This window comes from Convolutriloba macropyga, chromosome 8 (genome assembly GCF_964194025.1).
Source record: "Convolutriloba macropyga chromosome 8, txConMacr16.3, whole genome shotgun sequence".
NCBI classification, from domain to species: Eukaryota; Metazoa; Xenacoelomorpha; order Acoela; family Convolutidae; genus Convolutriloba; species Convolutriloba macropyga.
In genome coordinates this window covers 51,451,557-51,475,481 of record NC_134475.1, presented here as the reverse complement: position 1 = coordinate 51,475,481, position 23,925 = coordinate 51,451,557, and the positions used below count along the sequence as shown (strand labels likewise).

Genomic DNA, 23,925 nt, shown 5'->3' with positions numbered 1-23,925 from the left:
AATTTTAATAGTAATTCTGTCCTGATGTTTTCGAACTGACATTAATTGAAGAAAACAATAGTTTTCAAATTTTTGGGTAATTGTTTGAGAAAAAATCCGAAAAAACCATGTTCTTACCGCTTTCATGTTTGCTTAAGCTTTGCAGAATAAAGTATTTGTTGATTTTTTTCCTGACAGTTCAAGTTTTTCTCAAGTCTGTTAAAACAACAAAATTTTCGAACTCGCATTTTGCATGGGTGTTTAAAAGAAAATAAGACTTCTTTCTTGTTTTCACGGCTTTTGTACGGAGTCAGTGATTTGGTCCATTTCACTCATAGTTTTTTGCAAAATGTATCTTAAAACATGAAAATTGGTTTCAATTGTGAAAAATGGTTCCTAAAGAATTGTTTGGATATTACTTTTATTTTTGTCTGCAAGTTCCACAAAATGGCCAATTAGGCATTTTTGTCGCTCAGATTCTGTACTTTGGAAACTAAGATATTCCACAGTTTGAGGGTTTCCATTTTCACATGCTACCTCCCTTAGAATCGAAAACAAAGCAATTAATATTTGTTAATCAACAAATAAGCAATAAAAAACAAAGGAGCCAGCAGTGCCGGAGTATTCGAACTACATAGTGTACTGTTGTACAAACTAAAGTTTGAGTTATTTCTTTTTGTACATTATAAAATTGATTATATAGTATATATTTATATAAAAAAAACGACCACATGCAAAAAAAATTAAAAAAAAAGCAATTTTTTTATAAGTTGTAGTTTTCAAATAAATTGTAATTATCGAAAAAGTGAATTTACAAAATTTAGAGAAAACTGCTGTAGCAGTTTTGAGTCAGTTCAAAGAGACAAGACCAACTTGTTTTGTTGGCAAATTAAATCAGTATAGATAAAGTATACTGGGTGGTCATTTTGTGAAGAATGAATAATTTTTCTTTTAAATTCGGAAAAATCAATCTGTATGAAAGATGTTAAAAATTATTAATTTTTGAGACATACCTCAGTATTAAAATGATGAGTAATTATTTCATATTTGTCCCTCAGCAGTTTTAACTCAAACTCCAACAAAGTATTCGTACTTTAATTATTTGTTGAAATTTCTCACAGCTAATTTAAAAACCTTTATTTTTTCTTAAATTCAAAAATCCGATTTGGGCAGCAATCACATGTAGCCATTTTGGTCATTTTGGTCGCTAGTCTGTGATGTAATCATTCGCCGTCGACGTCAACAAAGTGTATAGACAAAACAAAACGGAGCACATTGTCCCCTTTTCTCTCTGGCAGGGTCGCTGCCTCGATAGGCTCTTCTTTAAAATTTTCATCACAACAAATTGTTTGCTCTGAGCAATAAATTTGTCAATATGTCATTAGCGGGTTTTTGAAGCTTTTTCTTTTTTTTAAACTCTGGATTTCACTGAATGTTCACTTTTTCTTTTAACTACTTTTCCATTTAGCGTGTATTTTTGCAATGTTAAGTGCATTTCCTGTCAGCTTACAGAGACCAGTAAACCTTTTGTAATCAATAACGCGGAAGTCTTCTGATGTGCTTTCTTTCAAACTCATTTCTAATCAAAATTAGCTTTTTCCTGTGAAAAAAGACACAGTTTAAGCGCCATTATTGTTGACAAGTGCACAAAGATATGTTTACTAAATTGATTTTACTGCAGTCGTGAAGACTTCTGGTGTTGGTCGGAGCAGAAGTGCTATTTGTTTATCCACTTTGGCTGTGGTACCACCTTGTCTGTTCGTTTGATTGTAAAACCGGTTTTAGCAACTGAAACCAAATAAAGTAAACAAACACGGAAAATGTTTCCCATTTTTTCAAGGAATTACAAAAAACCGACCTAATACAGAACGCAACTGCAAAAGCCATGTAGTTCAATTTAGCATTGTGATAAATAAAATTAAAATAACCGGCACTTTTTAAATGAGTTTTTGTAAACTAATTCAAGTGTTGATAATTTTGGTGAAAAAGTGGCTGACACAAAATTCAAATTGAAAGAAAACATTTAAATTCTTTCACAAAAGAAAAATTTCGCTCAATTACTGTCAAATTGTCATTTTTCTCACTTGTGCGCTTTTGTTTTTATACACTAAAAAGTGTATGGAATAAAAAGTGACCATTTTAAGTTGCCTTCACTGCTATTGCTTGACAGTAATTTATTGAGAGCATTCTTGCGTCCCTTTGGGGAAAATAAATCTCTTTGTTGTCAAATTGATATGGTTATTATTTGCCCAAAATGGACCTTTTGTTTGCAATATTCTCTTTGTATTATTACACAACGAAATACTATCAAAACTTTATTTCATTTTACTTCAAATAACACAAGAAATTTATTTGAAGAATTTTTATGCAGATTGTTGTAGATTTTGGTCGTTTATGATTATTCGTCCGCTTGGTTACCGTTATTTATTTGTTTGTTTGCTTTTTTGTTTGTTTTGCTGTCTCTTGTTCCTGACTTGATTCCCTGGATAATTGGGAATTTGTCCTTCCAGACTTTTCAACCACCGCCTTTTCCATTTTTGCTCTATTAGCACAAGGTGAAATTAGCACAGGGTTTTCACGCTGATTGGTTTTTATTGATGATCTTTTTGAACAAGTTTGACAAGCATGTCGCCGGGTTTCGTAAATTTACCCACCTATCCCTAACCCCTCTCATACACATACACAGCTACCAGCCCAGATTATAATAATGATGATGGATAATTTTACACCTAGTTTATTAGGGTGTTATTACATGTAAGGGCTAAATGTCTACGTGTTAGTGAAATCATAGGGTGCGCTGTGAACCATTCCTTTCATGTCTCATAACTTTTACCATAACTTTCTTATAATAATTATATTATTTGCTCCGTAAAAAACAACACCGCAATGCTCAATGTGAGGCTCTACCTTGCTGAAAATCATCAGAATCTTCTAGCGAATGAGACATTCTAGAATATTCTATAAATCTCTTTATAATTCTCAAGCATTAAATATGGCCTTTTCTTATGAGACCTACTTCTGATTACATTGAGACTTCACTTGTACACCATTAAGATATCCACTATAAATACCAATCACACCTTAGTTAGATGAAGACGACTTCAACCGGTCGGATATATCTTTGAAAACGCCCCAATGGGATCTCGGGTTTTCTAATAATAGAAAATTCCTGAAACTGCAATGGCATACATGAACAATCAACATTATGAAAACTATGATTATTCATACCATACCGTACAAGAAGTCTGCTTTTTACCAATTTTTTGGATTTTCGTTGAGTTCATCCAAGATCAAAAAAATAGAGAATGATTTCGATTAGATTTACCCAAAACACACGTACTTTAATTACTCTTGGAAAAGCGGACGAAGCTAATTTTCTTTTTTAATTAATGACACACGCGAAAATATTAAAATTTAAATTACGGTGAAATAACCAAAATCAATAATAGCTACTTATTTTACTATTATTCAGCGATTGCATCTTCTAATTACTCTTTGTGCTAAAAGGGGCAAGTTCTTGTCGTGAGCTTTTAGCCCAGAAAATCCCCCAATTTATCGGAGGCAATCATCCGTTCAAAATGCCATTTGACACAAGTCTAACCCACGATTGTGATTGATTGGACGTGGCTTACCATAGCTGATTGTAGCTTACCATAACTTACCATAGTTTACCATATTTTAGCAGAGGAAAAATTCGTTCGGATTTGAGCTGAGGCTTCAATATTATCAGAATAAATTGAGAACTGTGCCCGCTTGGGTGATTTAGAAGAAAATGGAGTAAGTACCATTGATTTTTTATTTAATTAGTATTTTAGTTTTTGTTTTGATTTGTTTGTGGCAAGCACCTGAAATAAGTATTGTTGATCGCATTTGGTAAATTGTTTGCAACTGCATCTAAGGAAGATTAGAACACTAAGCACATTATTTGTAACGGCAGAATTAAATTAATGAAATCTTGGTTCACAGTCGACCATTTGTTATAGCTCTCGCAACGTTCTAAGAAAACTCTTTTCTCTGTTTATCTCTCCTTAACCTTTTCCATCTCCGATTTATGACCAAAACAATCAGCCAAAGTTTTGCGCTCCCCATTCATTGAGCGAGACAACAATAAATTCCCCTTTTTTGGCTGAGATAAATTTTCAAAGGTTAGCTCGTAATTCATATGTGCCCAAAATCTCGCATTTCTGGCAATCAGCATGGTTGCGGGTCCATGTAATCCTATATCAGAGACTGATTAAGCTCTCCTACTGAAAACAAGAGATAAACCAGCGAGCTGCAACCCTCTGTCATCAGGCAGAAAACCGGTTGGCTTGAAGATATTATGACAGAACTCCGAAAACTGGTCAAAAAGTAAAATACCAAAAGAAGGAAATGTATTCCAAATTTGCTACATTTTTGAATGTTCTGGTCTTAGCAGCTGACAAGGCAAAATTTATTTTTCTTATATTTGCGATGAAGCATGATTGCAAAGGAGAAGTAACATCAAATGTGTCTGGCTGACCCGCAACCCATAATGGCAAGAATAAGTCGCCCAGTCAGGAGTTTGTGTTGTTGAGTAACGACAAAGTTGCTCCTGCGTATACTGAAATAGTTTTTTTCCCAAATTTGATGAAGACAATCAATCATGCCTTCGCGGCCATGGCATGATCACCTAATCTATTAAGAGCCCCATATCTGCAAAATGGACATTGTGTTTTGTCCTTGTACAATCTGACACAGAGTCAATTTTTGCTTGCGGTAAGAAACGCTTTCGCAGGACCAATGCAGATCAGATCTGAATTGGGAGCTGTGGTTATAACCATGCAACTGTTGGAAGTAGGATCAGTGATTGCAAGCAAGTTTCACTCTAGTGTATTTTGTTTCACTAACAAATTTTTATAGTTTGATTGGTACCATTTTCCCTAAATTTCCCTTTGAGATGTCTGCATAGGAGCAATTTTTACATAATCCCTCCTCTGTTAAAACGAAGGAGACGAATCGAAACGGATTTCGTTCTGTTAGAACTTCTTCGAGTACAGAGGATTGGAAGAGGGAATCTAAAAATGCAAGGTCAACTTGGTCGGTTGTTCCCGGGATTCAATAACTGTTTTTGTTGATCTGAAAGATTACCTGATCCCATGATTTAGCTAACGTTTACTTTTGCAGACCAACGTTAAACGAACGTCGATCGCTGAAAAGTGTCAGAATTGTGAAGGTGTTTCTGATTGCATCTTGGTGAGAATTTCATCATTTTAGAGCTATCAATTTGTTGAAACAGGACACCAAGAACCCATTGTGAATTGGCCACATGCGCTACAATTTCGAGAAACAAAAAGATCCAGAGACATCAGATCCCACAGCAGTTTCTTTTTTTTCAATTCTTTTTTATCTTGTTGATGTCAATTCATGCATACTATGACCATGAATGCAACTTGTCCCTCCTCAGTTCTAACCCGCAATTTGCTCTCATAATTTTTATAAATTCCAACCCGTCCCAGATTTGGTTTCCAGTTTCATCTAATATGACATCAGGATGTCATCAGTAAGCAGTTTTTTGGCGCCTTGTGTTTAATTTTGGTAATAGAAGGACCAGAGAAACTAAAAGAACCCATTGAAAGTACTTGTTGCACTCAGGTCTGACTGTCAACCGTAGTGCGATTGAAGAACAGATCACCATGCATGACGTAACAAAATATAGGTAAGGTCAAACTAATACCCATCAAATATTGTGTCGCACTAGGATGATACTTTGCTTGGCTGAGCTAAAGCAAAACTGTGTTCGAGAAGGACGCCTTCATTTTTGAAGGTTATTATTGTAAAATTTTTTCGAAAGAAAATCCTAGCTGCTTTGAATAAGTGTCCACCTAAGACGCTGCTTCTATAATGGGCCATTTGGCAACGATGCTACAATTAAATTTACTTACAGCAGTGCCATAAAAGCAAGATTTCTGTTTCTTGAGTGCTATTAATGCAACAAAATAGAAATTTAGCCACAGAAATTTGAAGCTATCCTCTTCGAACCATGTTTACCCGTTCAGTGGAGACCAATGTGTTTCTGTTTGGATTATTCTAAAATCGAAGAGCTGACGGCATGAAAAAGGTGCAATGGGCACATTTTTAGGGCCCATGGCTGTAAAAACAAAGACAAGTGGCCTCTGTCAAAAGACTTTTGCTCTAGCAATTTGATAAGAATTTTCGCTGTAGTTCCTCATAGGATCGAGGACTTTGTTTTCCCGTGGACAGAGTTTTTTGAATTTCTTCCTATTGTCTTGCGGAATGCTGTATTATAATATGATTACGCTGCGCTGTCACATTTTTCTTGAGAAAACACTGTTGTTTTGAATCGAGAAACCAGTTTTTATTTTTTGTCATTTCTTTTATCCTCGCTTGTTTCTTCGAAGCCCCTCCGTACAAAAGAGCAACTTACTCACCCACCCATTGGTCAAATCTTCTCATTATTTTAAATTAAAGAACCCGTTGCTGCTTATGGTTTTTTCCACCACTGTTGGAGGCATGCAATCGGCAATTGTTTTTGCGAAGATAGTTACCCAAATATCAACACCTCTAGTTTTTGAGATGGATTCTTCTATAAATTATGTAGGAACATTTGGCAATCGTAAACGAAATTTCAGCCGGAAACAACGCAAGGTTGGAATCTAATTTAAATAGTTTGCAAGGGTGTTCTGTTGAATCAATTCCCACTGTCGCTGAATAAACTTAATCATCTATGCGCGCAGATAAAGCGTTTTCAGATTTAATTCACCGGTGACAAAAGTTGAGTGAATTGCCAATATGCCAATTTCGATTAAAGGTGCTCCTATTTGTTATTGTTTAAATTCCACTGGAAGTATTTGACCTTGTAATCGACTAAGTTTTGCTCTAAGATTGAGACTTTTTTTTAAAAACTCATCTTTTTAAAATGATAAAAATGTATGGATCAAATAGAAATATGAACAGGAGATCTACCATCATTATCTATTCATTCACTCATGCCCTCTTTCGAGGAGTTTAGTTTACATAGTCAGACTAGACGAAATTTCTTGATTTGCTAGTGGTTTTTTGCGCTGAGCTATTCGTTTTGTGAGATAAGTAAACTGGCATTTACACTTCCAACTGTCCCTCCAACCCCATCTACACTTCAAAATGTACCTCTATCCAAACCCCCCTCGATCTCTATAAACACTATTGGTACGACAACCGACCTCAACATCGAACGGCAAAACTCAAACCCAAAAAACTATACACCCATTTAACCCCACAGCTGCCGTTAAGACGCCAACTACTATTGCTCCACCACTAATATACATACCTCTGCGACCAACACAAGCTACTGAATTCATTTATAGGTAAAAATTATTAGAATTTCCTGTTCTTCTATTTATTTTTGTGGTCAACAAGTTTTCAAATCCTTTCCATTATCCAATCTTCATCGAAAAACGTAAGTATTATAAAAAAAACATATAGCGTGATCAATTCTCTATTTGAATTCTTAATTTCATTTCTTCCGAGTCCTTCTTTAGATGTTCACTAAGACGCACTCTTTTTGTTCTAAGATTTGAGTAACATAAATAGTTTTCGTTTGAAGTAACGGTTTTCCGTCTTTGATACTAATGGTTTTCAAAACAAATATTTTGTTTTTATATACTTACCTATCTTTGAGGATTTATATCGGGTCTTGTCACATTATTGACCAGTCAAGTATCATATTATTGGCATTCATAAATGAGGCACAGTTGAACTTGAAATGAGGCATAGAAATGACGCACAGTTTATTCTGTGAATAATTTCTGGTTTTAACGGCTTCGACAACGTCTTCTGGGGGAATTTAACAGATTTTTTCTTTTTGAATTTATTTGTCATTCTTTCTGTAGTTGAAAAAGAATGGAATAATTGAAGGCCTTAGCCCTTCCTAAGAATGAGAAATCCTTTTTTTCTGGTTTCTTCTGTTAACTAATGTCTTGCAAAAAAAAGTAGTTTTAAGAATTAACGTATTTTTTAAATAAATTTGTTGTTTTTAACATTTTGCTGTTTTTTGTCCACTTGTTACCTACTCTCATTAATTACAAGTTTCATATTGCAATATTTTTGTTGAAAAAAGACTAATTGAACGTTTCTTTTTTTTAGTACATTGCTTATTGTTTCTACGTCTTCAACACCGGTTAATCGCAAAATTTTAATCTATTTTTGCATTCTGTATTTTTTGTGGTTCTTCTACCAGAAGTATGTTATATTCTGATTAGTGAAAGGTCGCAATGGCCATCTCTTGAGAAATAATTGAACTTATACTATGAGTTCAGTTCATTGCTAATATTTTTATGACTAAGAAATTTTCTCGGAAACTAATATGTACTTTTTAGCATTCTCTTAGCTAATCTCGTCAGTTGTTTAGCTAATCTCGTCAGCCAGGGATCATACGTCAAGATATATCAAAAAAGGTGCAATTTATTAAACCTTTGTATAAGGATTATTTTCTTCCAATGGCTTCGACTTTTTTTTCTAATTTTGCTTTTCGTCTGTATTTGTCGTTTGTTTCTGTAGAAGTACAACAAATTATGAATAATGAAAGAACTGTGAATGATCTTGAACCAGATTATAGATTTCAGTTGATATCTAATGGTTTTCATAAATTGAAATTATTTGTTTTCAAATTTTGTAAACCTAGTTTTTAACATTTTCGATCTTTTTCGTGTACTTGTCACTGCGTCTCATCAAAGACCTGTCCCTTGATTTTATGGTGAAATACAAGTAAATGTGTTTAGTGTAGGTACCTTTTGACATTATTTTGATTTTGTTATTTTGACTTCAAAAACATAGACCTTCAGTTTTGAATGTAAATTATGTTTGTCGTAGTCTTGTCTCGTAGTCTCATCGGCCCTCTAAAAAAATGTGGCATTATTTTCTTTATTAAGTGCTTTGACTTGGAGGCCTTTTATTCATATAGTAAATATTCTTGAACATTATGGGAAGTTTTGTAAGTTTTCTATCTGTTCCTCATTTGGTAGAAAAATAAGCCAAAAATGGGTATGATCGGAACATTATGTGCACATTACCGAGCCTCTTTGTTTTTCTTATCTTAAAGTTGTTCACCAGGTTCAGCTATCTCAAACATTAGGTCTGATTTTTTTCCCTTTAGCTCGTATTTTCTAAATATTGTTGGTCATCGATGAATTGTTCCAAGTTTAACCGTTTTTATTGACAAATGAATGCATGTTGTGCAAAGTATTTCCACGACCCAGCAACCGTTCTCAACGCTAACTGTTTTGCAGCTACAGTTTGCATTCAGCACTTCATAATAGCAGCTTTGTTGTTGACCTTTGCTATGCAATGGGCCAATAGAAATGATTGTCATAACGTTTGGGCAAGTTTAATGTTATTTTGATTGGATTAATTAAAATCTTTAAAAAAGTTGAGAAAAACCATTTGGTATGATCTTGGAATTTTAAAAGCTTGTTTTAATCATGTGTTTTGCCTACTAGAAGAAGGTCACTTCACACGTTTTGACCGAATTGAAGGAGGAGAATTCATTTAATATGCTTTTTCTCCACAGAGAAATGGCTTTTTGGGGCAAATTCTAAACCAATATAACTCTTTTTCTTGACTTTTTTGAGAAGCCAACATGAATATCGTAGGTCATTGTTTCTTTCCGAGTCAGAATTCCGAACAAAAAACAATCAGTAGTTTAACTATAGCAGAGAGGAGTTGTTCGGGTACAATTGATGAATAGTACTTTATTTTTGTTGATGGGGGTTCGCAGCAATCCGAAGGCTTTTCCACCCTGACATCCTGACATTAGATTTAAATATTGTTCGGTTATTTCTGCGCAGCAACTACAATTGCTAGCAATTCACCAGTTGCAGATTTCAAAATACAAAAAATCTCTCGTTTGCAATCGAATAAACATCAACAAACAATGGCAACCAAGTTGGAAGTTAGTAAGTAACATTTGAGGTACTGGGAACCGAATTCTAACTGTACTTCCACGCCACGAAACACAAGCTTTGATTATCTCATCAAAATCCTGGTTCAAATCTTGGCACATTTTATTAATGTTTGTACAAGATGATGAGATCGTTTTTTCTCTTAGCTAATTTTGGTGGTTCATTTGTCGTCAATCATTACTGATTAGTTTTTCTGGAAATCGTTGAATCGTTCTGGATTGTTTTGTACCACTACCAAAATCTATTTCATATCAAAATCCGAGTTTATATTATGGGACTGTTTTATTTGTATGTTCAAACTTTATTCCCCAATTTGACGTCCAATTCAGGTTAAAGGAAGACGTGCGACGTGATGGATTTATGACCTCAAATGTCTAAACGTTTTTTGTACCGCATAACAAAGATTTGGTCAAATTGATTACTGACTGTCTCAAATTGATCGCTGATCAATAAATTGACAGTATAAAGGTTGAAAAATCTACCATAAATGATGAACCTAAACGACTGTTTAAATCAAATACGGGCTGGCATAGAGCACATTTGAGTCTAAATATGCTCATTGGCAGCTAAATTTTGATAGTTAATTCAATCCATGGTGATATATAAAACCTGTCTCATCGTTATTAAATTTTATAACCTATTAAACTGTCTGGGCGTGAAATTTAATAAAAACCATTGAAACGCCCAAATGGCTGAACTGCCTGATAAAATAGAATCTCTTTTTAAAAAATATATAACAAATATAAGCTAACAAATTCGGCCAGTCTTTTTAAGATGGTAAGTGTGAGTTTGTAGATCTTTTGGCAATATTTTCCCCCTCCCTCATGGAGTTACGTGCCCTTGTCAATTGTCCACAAAAAATTATCCACCTTTACAAGAGTGTTGCAAGATATCCGTGGTCTTGTGAAGTCTTGCCAAAAAACAGTCCTTTGTAAATCTTACAACAGTCCGAGTTGGAATGGGGGGGGGGGCATTTATAAGCAATATTTTTGCACCCCAATATTATTACACAATAGTTGTACGCTCCTTTTTCACTAGGCTCTGCAAACTAATATTAATTTCCTCAGCCGACATAATTTTGTCTATTTGTCTCGCCCAATTTCGCGAAGAGGAAGTTAGTTTACGTGAAGAATGAAATTTTCCTCTCAAGATTTATTTTTCAAAGAAATAAGTTTCCAAAAAGTGCAATAACGAAAGTCTATTAGCACTCTTTGTGGTTCGCGGATCAAACAAGCTATTATAATAAACAAATTTTCTCAAGTAGTTGGTATTTTGTTGTTATTTTTCTCTGGTCTGTGAAGCCATATGTTGTAAACTTTTCCTATAAATAAGTTTTATAAATTATTATTTTACACCAATACTTGTAAGCAATTTTGTAATGCGCTGTAATTGTACTATAGGTTAGAAATTCAACTTTGCAGTCGGCCCACGCATTCAGCTCTCAATTGGTGTCAAACAAATCTTCGAACAAAATATCTTTCGAGCGGGTCATTTGAAATTTCTGGAAAAAAATTCTCAAGCGTTTTACGTGATATTTCTTCGCTTGCTATCGGTGTTATAATTACTTTGAACGGCAGTCAACATACAACTTTTTAATTTGTATTTACTTTGTATTGCTATAACTTTTTTATGATTCTCTGAATACTTTTTATGAATAACGTTTAATGATTCTCTGAAACACTATGCGGAAAAACCTCGAAAGGCAATTCCAATCTTCATCACGCAGATTCAGCTCAGATCCTGCACGATTTTGTCAGAGAATGTTCAATTTTGTTCAAAAACAGTATCTTAAGAGTGCTTTTTCACTAGCTAGTATAGTCAACGTACGTATCTATCTGTAACACACTTTTATCAGGATTATTTCAATCTACCTTCCCTGACTTTGCAGTGCAAATAGGCTCAGAATAATTTTGCAGCACTATGAAGTCTCAGTAACCTTATTGACGCATTTTGTTGCAAATAACAATTGTAGTATAGTAATTGAAATCAACCAAAAAACATAAAAATTACAGGAGAACTGGAGCCGTTATCGAAACCTTCGCTGTAGAAGACCTTGAGCAGTGATTTTTTTGTATTCAGTCTTTTTTTGTTTTCTTGGGTCACTTAGCAACTAGTCACTTTTCATACTTAGGTTCCGTTAATGACAAACCTGATTTACAGTCAAATGAAGCCCAATGAACAAAAAATAGTTTTCAAGTAATTGCTCGTTTTTTTTTCTTCGAATCTGAGTTTTCGTAATTTTAAATGAAATTTTGATTTTCATTTTGAGGTTTTATTAAATTTTTGGAGTTCTACACCATTGTCTCGTTGATCAAAAGTGCAATAGGTTTCGTAATAAGCACTAAATGAACCTATCTAGAGCTTTCAGTGGACAGCTAATGGCTGTTAAGCCTTTAAAAATGATTTTTCGAGAATTTTTTTTTAACATTAACCGATCCTAAACTTATTTTCGTGAATTGTAAGTCAGTCTCAGTAGACAAGGCTCCCCTCCTTTTTTCTGCAGCAAAAATTAATCTGATTATTGGTTTTATCTTCCAACTATTTGTTTTATGACATCAATGCGACAAGCTTTCAAAAAATTTTTAAAGTTTTTTTTTTGATATTTTCTTATTATTGGTTCCTGTTGAAATCTTATTACATTATCCTGATATTGGTATGTCCCATTGGCTTAGAGAAGACGCTCATTGGATGATGGATAGTGTTTTCAGAGAAAACCTTTGGGTTAAATGACATCGACACTTTCTTCTCGAAATTCTCTACTGAATTTTTGGTTTTTGCCTACATTTGTTGTTGTTTCCATAGGCAGACTTATTGTGACGTCTTATTGATTACCAACGCATGACAAAAATCACTATCCTCAAATTGAGGTATACGCTCCAATTGGGCGTATTTAGTGACTTCTGTTGAAAGCTATTGAATTTAATGGCTGTTAAGAGTTTTAAAATAATTTTTTGAAATTTTTTTTAAAGATTGACCGATCTTAAACTTACTTTTTTAAACTGTATGTCAGTCTCAGTAATGATCGGACGTCTTTTTCTGTCAATTCAACAGAAATAAACCTTTATAGCGGCTTTATCTTCTAACTATTGGTGTTATGACTTCGATGCACGAGTTTTAATTTTTTTTAAAATTTTTGGATATTTTTTTCCGTAGTTTTGTTGCTTTTTGGAATCTTAACACCGTATCCTAATATTGATAGTTGCATTGGCTTAGAGATGAAATTCAGTGGATCATATATTATATTTATAGGGACAAACTTATGGTTTAAATGGCTTCAACACTTTCTTCTCGCACTTTTCTACTTATTTTTAGGACTTTGCCTGTAATTCTTGTTTTTTTCATTACCTTTGACTTAATGTACGGCCTTACTGATAACATATTCATGACAAATCTCAACAAAACATAACTTAGCGTATTTATTAGCTTCCGTTGAAAACTATTGAGTTTAATGACGTTGATACTACGGGTTTTCTCATACAATTCGTGGTTTTAATGTATTTGTTCATGTTTGTTGATCTATTGGAGTCAACTTCATCCAAGAAAAAAAGAATCCCAAAACTGTTAAAAAATTATTTGAAAAAAGAAAAGTTCCTACCGAAAAAAATATCTTTTAATAGCTTCGACACTTTTCTCGCTCAATTTATTTTTGAGTTTGCTGCTTTTTGCTTTTTTTTCATTATTTAGGAAGCAATAAAAAGCTTACTGGTCCTTAGCTTGTATATGAGGAATAAATGAATGATGTTACCGGAAGCCGTCATTTTACTGCGAATAATCTCAAAGTTTATGAGATTATACATTTTTAAGCTTTTTAAGGGTTTTTCAATCTTTTTCCGTTTTTGTTGTTCTTTTCGTCAATTTGTAACTTAATCTCATCATTGAGAGGTCCCATACAATTCCGTGGACTTTGAAAATTAGAATGTTTACTGATATTATGACATAGCTGATGATTTGTTTGTAGGCCAATATACGTTTTTGTAACAGTTATGTGAGTGTTGTGTTTTTGCTTCTATTTCTCTTCCTTTAGCACAATCGCGTATTAACAGATCCCAATAGTTATCAAATGTGGCCCAATTGAACCTATTTATTTATTCAGTATAATTTTAGCTGAATAATTATAATTAGAAATTGAAATAAAAATACATAATGTTCAGATAATAGCTATTGATTTTAATCTCTTCACCAGTTTGTGTTTTCGCAATATTTGTAATTTTTTGCTCGTAATTTTTGAGTTTTTTGCACCTTTAGTCAATTTCTATGGCTATGTCTAACTATAAACAGGTGCTATTGGTTTTATTATGACTTTGTAGTGAACTTATTAGGAATTATTTCGTTAAAAGCTAATTATTCCTAATACTTTTGACATTAATCGGTTGAAATGTTGATTGATTTTTGAGTGTCGCCTCATTATTTCTTCTCTTCATCGACTTGTGACCTATTATCATTAGTCTCATCTGATGTGTAGTTAGGAAAAATAATTTTATGTAGCTAGGATCTTGTCTGATTGTAATTTGACGTTGTTACTAGGTGACTTTAAATTAAGACATTGCGTTTTTGCCGTGAAATTTTGTTTTTGTTGCTTGTTGTTGTTGCTGTTGTTGTTTTTTTCTCGCAGATTTTTTAAAGGCAGATCCTGTTGTGATGAAGCATTGCACTAATTAATTCTATTATCATCTTGGTTGTGTAACGATTTTGTATATAACTCAAACATCTTTTTTTGATGTTCTCTTTGTCAAAAAGACAGTTAAGTCAAAATTATAGATGAGCGCGGGTCGGAACATCATGCGCAAAGGCACATTAACGAGCCTCCTTGTTCTATTCAACCTTTTTTCGTAAGGTGACCCTAATCAAAATCTAATATCCTAAACTAAAGTTCTTTAAAAAAATATAATTTTTCTGCTAACTAACCGGTTAGCGTTGAGAGAAATGCTTTTGAACCAACGTTGCGAGCTCAAATCTAATGCTGCTTGATTCAGTAAGAGAGGAGGGGGCTCCTTTTGGGAGACTTAAATCGTTATAATATTTTTTTTCTAATCAAAACTTGGAAAAATTGTTCGTGACGGCTCTCTGCTCAAACAAATTATGGATTGTAAATAGATCAAACGGGATTTTTTTGGCTTGATCAGTCAATCTGCCCCCTCTACTTCGGCAGATTTTGTTGAATTTGGGAATAATTGTGCAAATAATTTTAGAACAAGAAGTTTGGCTAGAGTTCTGCTGTATCCTAGATGATGGCGTGGCTGGTTAGGTTACGAATGAACAATGAGCTTTGACAGTTTCTGACATCAAAAAATATTTTAAATCTAATTTCAGCTTAGTTTAATTACATGCCATCGCAGAACTGGTACTGAATCATATAAGTGCGAAATTGCCCTCAGGTGATAAAAATATTCACTCAACTTATCTTAATGATTGGCAGAAAGCGGATATTTGCAAATATTAGTTAAGAGAGTTATATCTTTGGCATCTTCTAAGAAAAAGTCTTCGGAAATATAGGTGTGAAAACTTAGGGAAACGCTCTAATGATATTTTACACGTCTTCTTTTTTTTAAATTCATTTTAGTAAATTGTATATTGTTTTGTCTTGCATTTTCATGTATCTAGGCACTGTGCTAACGTAAAATTTAAGTTTTGAGATCATTGCCCTGAAAAAATCTGATTTCTTTTCTTTATTCTATGTGGTTAGCCTCAGATGAGTTATAATCGCATGCCTCAAAAGTTTAGGGAGTTGCTGAGAACATCAAATATAATTTAATTTAAGACATTCATTAGATCCTTAAATTACAAAAGAAGAGTATCGAATTCAGAGTATCAAATCAAAATATCAATATTCACATTTTGTGATTTATTTTATACGACTATATACCCGAAATATTCTACACAGTTTTATATAAAAAATATTGAAGAAAATTTTAATCCAAGAAGATCTTTACACAAAAAATTTTCCTGACATAAAAATGATCACAATCCTTTACAATGTTATTGAACTTTTACAAAAGTTTATCAGAACATTTGTTCGTCGGATCATTTGAAAGAACGGGATAAACTTTCCATGCCAATGATTCGAAACAGATCATCCCCTATACTGTTTTACGTTTCCGAAAAAGAAATAGAAAGGTTCTGTGAAATCGTTCTCAGAAGACAAAGCTGAAGGGAATAGAAATTGTCAAAGGTCATTTTTAGCTCCAAGATTTTGTTTCAATTGTCTCAAGAGCCGTACGTAACATTAGTCTCTCCTTTCAATCACAAGAGCTTGTAAATAAACCAAACGGCATGTTTTTTTACCTCACCAGACAAACCGCAAGCCTCTACTTCGCCAGATTTTGTTGATTTTGGGAATAACTGTGCAAAATAATATTAGAGCAAGAAGTTTGGCTAGAGTTCTGCTGTATCCTAGATGATGGCATGGCTGGTTAGGTTACGAAAGAACAATGAGCTTTGACACTTTCTGACATCAAAAAAAATCTAAAATCTGCCTAGTTTAATTACATGCCATCGCAGAACTGGCACTGAATCAAATAGGTGTGAATTTGCCCTCAGGTGAAAATAATATTCACTCAACTTATCTTAATAAATGCATAAAGCGGAGATTTGCAAATATTAGTTAAGAGATTTATAACTTTGGCATCTTCTAACAAAGAGTCTTCGGAAATATAGGCGTGAAAACTTAGGGAACCTCTCTAATGATATTTTGCAAGTCATATCTTTTTTTCTTTTTAAATTCAATTGAACAATTTGTATATTGTTTTTTCTTGCATTTCATGTATCTAGGAACCATGCTAACGTAACAATTAAGTTCTGAGATCGTTGCCCTGAAAAAAATTAATTTCCTTTTTTATTCAATGTGGTTGGCCTCAGATGAGTTATAATCTCATGCCTCAAACGTTTAGGGAATTGTTGAGAACATCAAACATAATTTAATTTCGGACATTCATTAAATCCATAAATCACAAATGGAGAGTATCGATTTGAGAGTGTCAAATCAAAATATTCAGAGCATAAAATCAAAATATCAATATTCACATTGTGTGAATTTTTTTATACGACTATATACGCAAAATATTCTACATAGTTTTATTTAAAAATTATTGAAAAAATTTTGAATCCAAGAGGATCTTTACAAAAAGGCTTTCCTGACATAAAAAATGATCACGCTGTCTTTTACGATGGTGTTGAACTTTAATAAAAGTACATCAGAACACTTGTTTGTCGGATCATTTGAAAGAACGGGATAAACTTTCCATGCCAATGATTCAAAACAGATCATCCCCTATACTGTTTTATCGTTCCGCAAAAAGAAATAGAAACATTCTAAGAAATCGTTCTCAGAAGATAAAGCTGAAGGGAATAGAAACTGCCAAAGGACATTTTTAGCTCCAAGATTTTGTTTCGATTGTCTTAACCGCCCTGCTTAACATTAGTCTCTCCTTTCAACCACAAGAGCATGTAAATAAATCAAACGGGATGTTTTATTTACTTCACCAGTCAATCTGCCCGCCAGATTTTGTTGAATTAGGGAATAATTGTGCAAAATAATATTAGAACAAGAAGTTTGGCTAGAGTTCTGCTGTATCCTAGATGATGGCGTGGCTGGTTGGGTTACGAAAGAACAATGAGTTTGACACTGTCTGACATCAAAAAAATTAAATCTAAAATCTGCTTAGTTTAATTACATGCCATCGCAGAACTGGTACTGAATCAAATAAGTGAGAAATTGCCCTCACGTGAAAACAATATTCACTCAACTTATCTTAATAAATGCAGAAAGCGGAGATTTGCAAATATTTGTTAACAGAGTTATATCTTTGGCATCTTCTAAGAAAGAGTCTTCGGAAAGATAGGTGTGAAAACTTAGGGAAACGCTCTAATGATATCTTACAAGTCTTCTTTTTTTCTTTTTAAATTCAATTTAGTAAATTGTATATTGTTTTGTCTTGCATTTCCATGTATCTAGGAACTGTGCTAACGTAAAATTTAAGTTTTGAGATCATTGCCCTGAAAAAATTTGAGTTCTTTTCTTTTTTCTATGTGGTTAGTCTCAGATGAGTTATAATCGCATGCCTCAAAACTTTAGGGAGATGCTGAGAAAATCAAACATAATTTAATTTAAGACATTCATTAGATCCATAAATTACAAAAGAAGAGTATCGAATTCAGAGTACCAAATTAAAATATTGAGAGTATCAAATCAAAATATCAATGTTCACATTTTTTAAATTATTTTATACGTCTAAATCCCCGAAAAATTCTACAAAAAACTTTTATTTAACGAATGTTGAAAAAACTGTGAATCAAAGAGGATCTTTACAAAAAGCTTTTCTTGACATAAAAATGATCACGCTGTCTTTTACGATGGTGTTGAACTTTTATAAAAGTACATCAGAACATTTGTTTGTCGGATCATTTGAAAGAACGGGATAAACTTTCCATGCCAATGATTCAAAACAGATCATCCCCTATACTGTTTTATCGTTCCGCAAAAAGAAATAGAAACATTCTAAGAAATCGTTCTCAGAAGATAAAGCTGAAGGGAATAGAAACTGCCAAAGGACATTTTTAGCTCCAAGATTTTGTTTCGATTGTCTTAACCGCCCTGCTTAACATTAGTCTCTCCTTTCAACCACAAGAGCATGTAAATAAATCAAACGGGATGTTTTATTTACTTCACCAGTCAATCTGCCCGCCAGATTTTGTTGAATTAGGGAATAATTGTGCAAAATAATATTAGAACAAGAAGTTTGGCTAGAGTTCTGCTGTATCCTAGATGATGGCGTGGCTGGTTGGGTTACGAAAGAACAATGAGCTTTGACACTGTCTGACATCAAAAAAATTAAATCTAAAATCTGCTTAGTTTAATTACATGCCATCGCAGAACTGGTACCGAATCAAATAAGTGAGAAATTGCCCTCACGTGAAAACAATATTCACTCAACTTATCTTAATAAATGAAGAAAGCGGAGATTTGCAAATATTTGTTAACAGAGTTATATCTTTGGCATCTTCTATGAAAGAGTCTTCGGAAAGATAGGTGTGAAAACTTAGGGAAACGCTCTAATGATATCTTACAAGTCTTCTTTTTTTCTTTTTAAATTCAATTTAGTAAATTGTATATTGTTTTGTCTTGCATTTCCATGTATCTAGGAACTGTGCTAACGTAAAATTTAAGTTTTGAGATCATTGCCCTGAAAAAATTTGAGTTCTTTTCTTTTTTCTATGTGGTTAGTCTCAGATGAGTTATAATCGCATGCCTCAAAACTTTAGGGAGATGCTGAGAAAATCAAACATAATTTAATTTAAGACATTCATTAGATCCATAAATTACAAAAGAAGAGTATCGAATTCAGAGTACCAAATTAAAATATTGAGAGTATCAAATCAAAATATCAATGTTCACATTTTTTAAATTATTTTATACGTCTAAATCCCCGAAAAATTCTACAAAAAACTTTTATTTAACGAATGTTGAAAAAACTGTGAATCAAAGAGGATCTTTACAAAAAGGTTTTCTTGACATAAAAATGATCGCGCTGTCCTTTACGATGGTGTTGAACCTTTACAAAAATATGTTAGAACATTTGTTTGTCGGATCGTTTGAACGAACGGGATAAACTTTCCATGCCAATGATCCGAAATAGATCTTCCCCTACACTGATTGTTTTTTCCGAAAAAGGAAATAGAAAGATTCTGTGAAATCGTTCTTAGAAGACAAACCTGATGAGAATAGAAATTATCAAAGGACCTTTTTAGCTCCAAGATTTTGTTTCAATTGTCTTAAGAGCCGTACTTAACATTTGTCTTTCCTTTCAACCGCAAGAGGATCTTATCACATGTACGTAATCCCCGCTTATTTGAAATGGAAATTGATGTCTGACTCTGATGGTTTTATATTACACATAGCAGTCTCAGTGTCATTTTTGATGATATTGTCTATTAGCGCAGACAACCGTCACTTGAAATAGCATTTGATTTTCTGACCAGTTTAGCAGGTAAGATAAATCGATCTATTTTTCTTTTAATCAAAAACAACGGTAGACGGAACGCTCAAAACTCGTCTCCTTATTTATCATTTAATATTTTATTTCTTTGTGTGCTTCTGATCTCGTACTCTGCAATTTTTAGTTAACATTGAATTCTACATCTTCTAAGAAAGAGTCTTCGGAAGTATAGGTGTGAAAACTTAGGGAAACGCTCTAATGATATCTTACAAGTCTTCTTTTTTTCTTTTTAATTCAATTTAGTAAATTGTATATTGTTTTGTCTTGCATTTCCATGTATCTAGGAACTGTGCTAACGTAAAATTTAAGTTTTGAGATCATTGCCCTGAAAAAATTTGAGTTCTTTTCTTTTTTCTATGTGGTTAGTCTCAGATGAGTTATAATCGCATGCCTCAAAACTTTAGGGAGATGCTGAGAAAATCAAACATAATTTAATTTAAGACATTCATTAGATCCATAAACTACAAAAGAAGAGTATCGAATTCAGAGTACCAAATTAAAATATTGAGAGTATCAAATCAAAATATCAATGTTCACATTTTTTAAATTATTTTATACGTCTAAATCCCCGAAAAATTCTACAAAAAACTTTTATTTAACGAATGTTGAAAAAACTGTGAATCAAAGAGGATCTTTACAAAAAGGTTTTCTTGACATAAAAATGATCGCGCTGTCCTTTACGATGGTGTTGAACCTTTACAAAAATATGTCAGAACATTTGTTTGTCGGATCGGTTGAACGAACGGGATAAATTTTCCATGCCAATGATTCGAAATAGATCTTCCCCTATACTGATTGTTTTTTTCCGAAAAAGGAAATAGAAAGATTCTGTGAAATCGTTCTTAGAAGACAAACCTGATGAGAATAGAAATTATCAAAGGACCTTTTTAGCTCCAAGATTTTGTTTCAATTGTCTTAAGAGCCGTACTTAACATTAGTCTTTCCTTTCAACCGCAAGAGGATCTTATCACATGTACGTAATCCCCGCTTATTTGAAATGGAAATTGATGTCTGACTCTGATGGTTTTATATTACACATAGCAGTCTCAGTGTCATTTTTGATGATATTGTCTATTAGCGCAGACAACCGTCACTTGAAATAGCATTTGATTTTCTGACCAGTTTAGCAGGTAAGATAAATCGATCTATTTTTCTTTTAATCAAAAACAACGATAGACGGAACGCTCAAAACTCGTCTCATTATTTATCATTTAATATTTTATTTCTTTGTGTGCTTCTGATCTCGTACTCTGTAATTTTTTAGTTAACATTGAATTCTATTGGGCAGCATTCTGCTCTATTCTATGCAAAAATAATTAAGATAAAAGCAGGTGAAATTTTCTTCTTACCTGCAAAATTTCATCCTCTTTATGAATTGAGCGTGCAGAATTTATGTAATTCGCCCACAAGAGCTAATTTATCAAAGCCATTTTTTAAAAAAATTCCCGACTTTCACCGCTAAATTAGAAACTTTCACCGCAGTCCCACCTCCGGATAATCTTTTCGAGGAATTGATTTAAACGGCCCCGATCCGATATTTTTCAAAAATCAAGATCTCTCCTAAAAATTACCGAGCATTACCACAAGCATAATGTGCTTTTGCGAAATCAATGTAACATGGTTGAAAAATCCAGGCCCTTGCAAAGTTTTGTGTTGTTAAATTACAACAAATATTTGAATAATATTTTTGCATAGATGTTCAAATTGCATTGATGACACAAAATTTCCGATGAAAAGCATTATAACGAAAAGTTATTTGTTGCCCAAACTGTTTCTTGAATCAAATGTATAGTGTTGGAATGAAATAGTTTTTATGAAAAAGGAAAAACTACATCGAGTATACATAGAGTTGTGTACCAGGAATCAAAAATCAGTTAAAAAACAACCAATACCTCGATTGCAAGCATACATTGATCTTCAAACCCATTCCCTGCTAAATGATGATAAAAAATAAACAAAACAATACGGCTGGCGCGAGACTGTTGGTAGCGCAGAATGTACCAGGACTCGTATCATTGTTGTAAAAACTCTTTGTTCTAAGACGAAAAGATCTATTAACTGTTAATTCTTGGAAGGTCTGTTTGAATCATTTTTCCGTAGTAACTTTGATTACGATTTTTAAACATTGAAAAAAAAAGAACAATTCGGCAACCTTTCACTGGACATAATTTTACCAGATGAAAAACCAATTCCACGTCATTTAATCGACATAATAAAGCAGATTTTTGAATAAATTTAAAGTTCGAGAAGCGCATATGGCAAAAATTTTTGGTTAACGAATATATTGACATAAAATTTAGAGTAGATTATTTTGTCAAGTTTTGTCTTTTTAGCAAGAAGTTAAATTCAATTAATTTTTAATTCATGCGTCTTGTTGACCCGAATTTGAATTGTACACTATTGAATGCAAACCAAACTAATAGCTTTTTCTTTTTTAAATGCTTACGTTCCTAAGAAAACCTTTGAAATTTTGAAACTGTTTCTCACTGAAAATTTGTGCACTGAAAATATTTTTGTATATCTTTTACCTCACGTTGGTTGATTACGAGGAATAATGATTTCAGTTTTTGATCAAATCTGGATCGATTGAGGACCCTATGTTCCAACCAAACAGCAGTTCATCACAAAAAATTATTTGAATTTCAACCAAATAGAAGAGAAGAACAAAGTTTTTCTCTTCGTTTTGTCATAAATTAATTTTTCTACCAAATTTCTATAAGTACCAAATTTCTATAAGTACCAAAAAGCTACCAAATTTCTATAAGTACCCAAATCATCTTACAGTCACATGAAATGGCTAACTATCCAGACGACAAAAATTTGAATCGCATTTTGCCGTGATTGAAAAAAAACTTTTCTACTTCAGTTCAAAATCTTTTTAGGGTTTTTTATTAATTCCAAAAACTTTTTGCTCTTTGAGATTGAAAAGTTGACAGAACTCATATAAACTGGACATACAGCCATCTGGACTGATAATAACATTAGTAAAACTGCACAGTGCAATCAGCAAAATGAAACTAAGTTTCTAAAGTCGAAAAAAGTTGAAAAAAAAACATATTCTTTTCATTCTTTCCTCAAGTGATTATCTTGCTCGTGTTAAGATTTTGATGAACCTGAAGATATCCTATTTGTATTTTTGTTGTCAAAATGAAACTTTTTAAATGTTACGATACAGTTACAATATACATATACAAATATACAAATATGCTAAAATTATACAAGAAAATTATAATTTGATACTTTTCCAATAAAATTTCCTCAGTTAGATTTTATTAAACGCGAAAATAAAGCAGCAATTTCCTCGTTTTCTGAGGGAACCGACAGTTTTTTTCAGTTTCTTTTTTTAATTTATAAAGTTTTAGCGTCTTCTGTTTAATTTTACATCATTTTCCACATTTCATAAAAATGTTTTCGGCTATATCGGAAGCCCGTTGAATTTTCACTTTGTCTTGTTATTGAACAATTTGGTATTATTCAAAAAATATATAATTCACAGAAAAGTGTTATTCCAAATATTTAATTGATATAATTCTTTTCCTTCATCTGTTCCTATACTGTTATTTGAAACTGAATGCGAAAATAAACCAGTGATTCCTTCATTTCTTGATGGAGACAGCAGTTTCTTTTTTCAGTTTCTTTTTTCATATAAAAGGTATTTGCGTCTTCTTTTTAAAATTACATCAAATTCCACATTTCATAAAATTTTCATTTTTGGTTTGAAGCCTGTTGAGCTTAAAAAAGAACTTTAAGAAGCTTTGAAACCTAAAAAATTAACTGAGAGGAGAATAAATCCATGAAAAGTGAAAAAAAGTATTTATTTCCTTTTTATCTTTAGAATTCTTATAGATTTTTTCTAATCTTTAGAGTAGAATTTTCACTTGATATTAAACAGATTGGAAGAATCCAAAAATTTGTATAATTCACAAAATAAATGTTATTCCAATTATTTTAATAATATAATTCAATTCCCTCTTCTTTTAATAAGCTGGCTTCTTTCGAGTTTTTGTAAACAGCTTCACTTTTTCAACCTGGGATCA

The 23,925-nt window shown here is 32.9% G+C and overlaps 2 protein-coding genes across 7 annotated transcripts in view; one reads left to right on the top strand and one right to left on the bottom strand.

Annotated features, from left to right (window-relative positions):
* Positions 1-23,925, bottom strand: part of LOC142344811 (uncharacterized) — a 340,173-nt gene that overhangs the window by 194,714 nt on the left and 121,534 nt on the right. The window lies entirely within an intron of this gene.
* LOC142344816 (uncharacterized) overlaps positions 1-23,925 on the top strand; it is a 136,790-nt gene that overhangs the window by 58,616 nt on the left and 54,249 nt on the right. Inside the window, exon 1 of one of the 4 annotated variants that reach the window (XM_075396792.1) lies at positions 1,971-3,756. The exons of the other annotated variants lie outside the window; for them this stretch is intronic. Coding sequence (XP_075252907.1) covers positions 3,752-3,756 — 5 coding nt within the window. The 5' untranslated portion in view covers positions 1,971-3,751. Of the gene's footprint in view, positions 1-1,970; positions 3,757-23,925 lie in introns of those variants that run through there. 4 annotated transcript variants of the gene reach the window in all.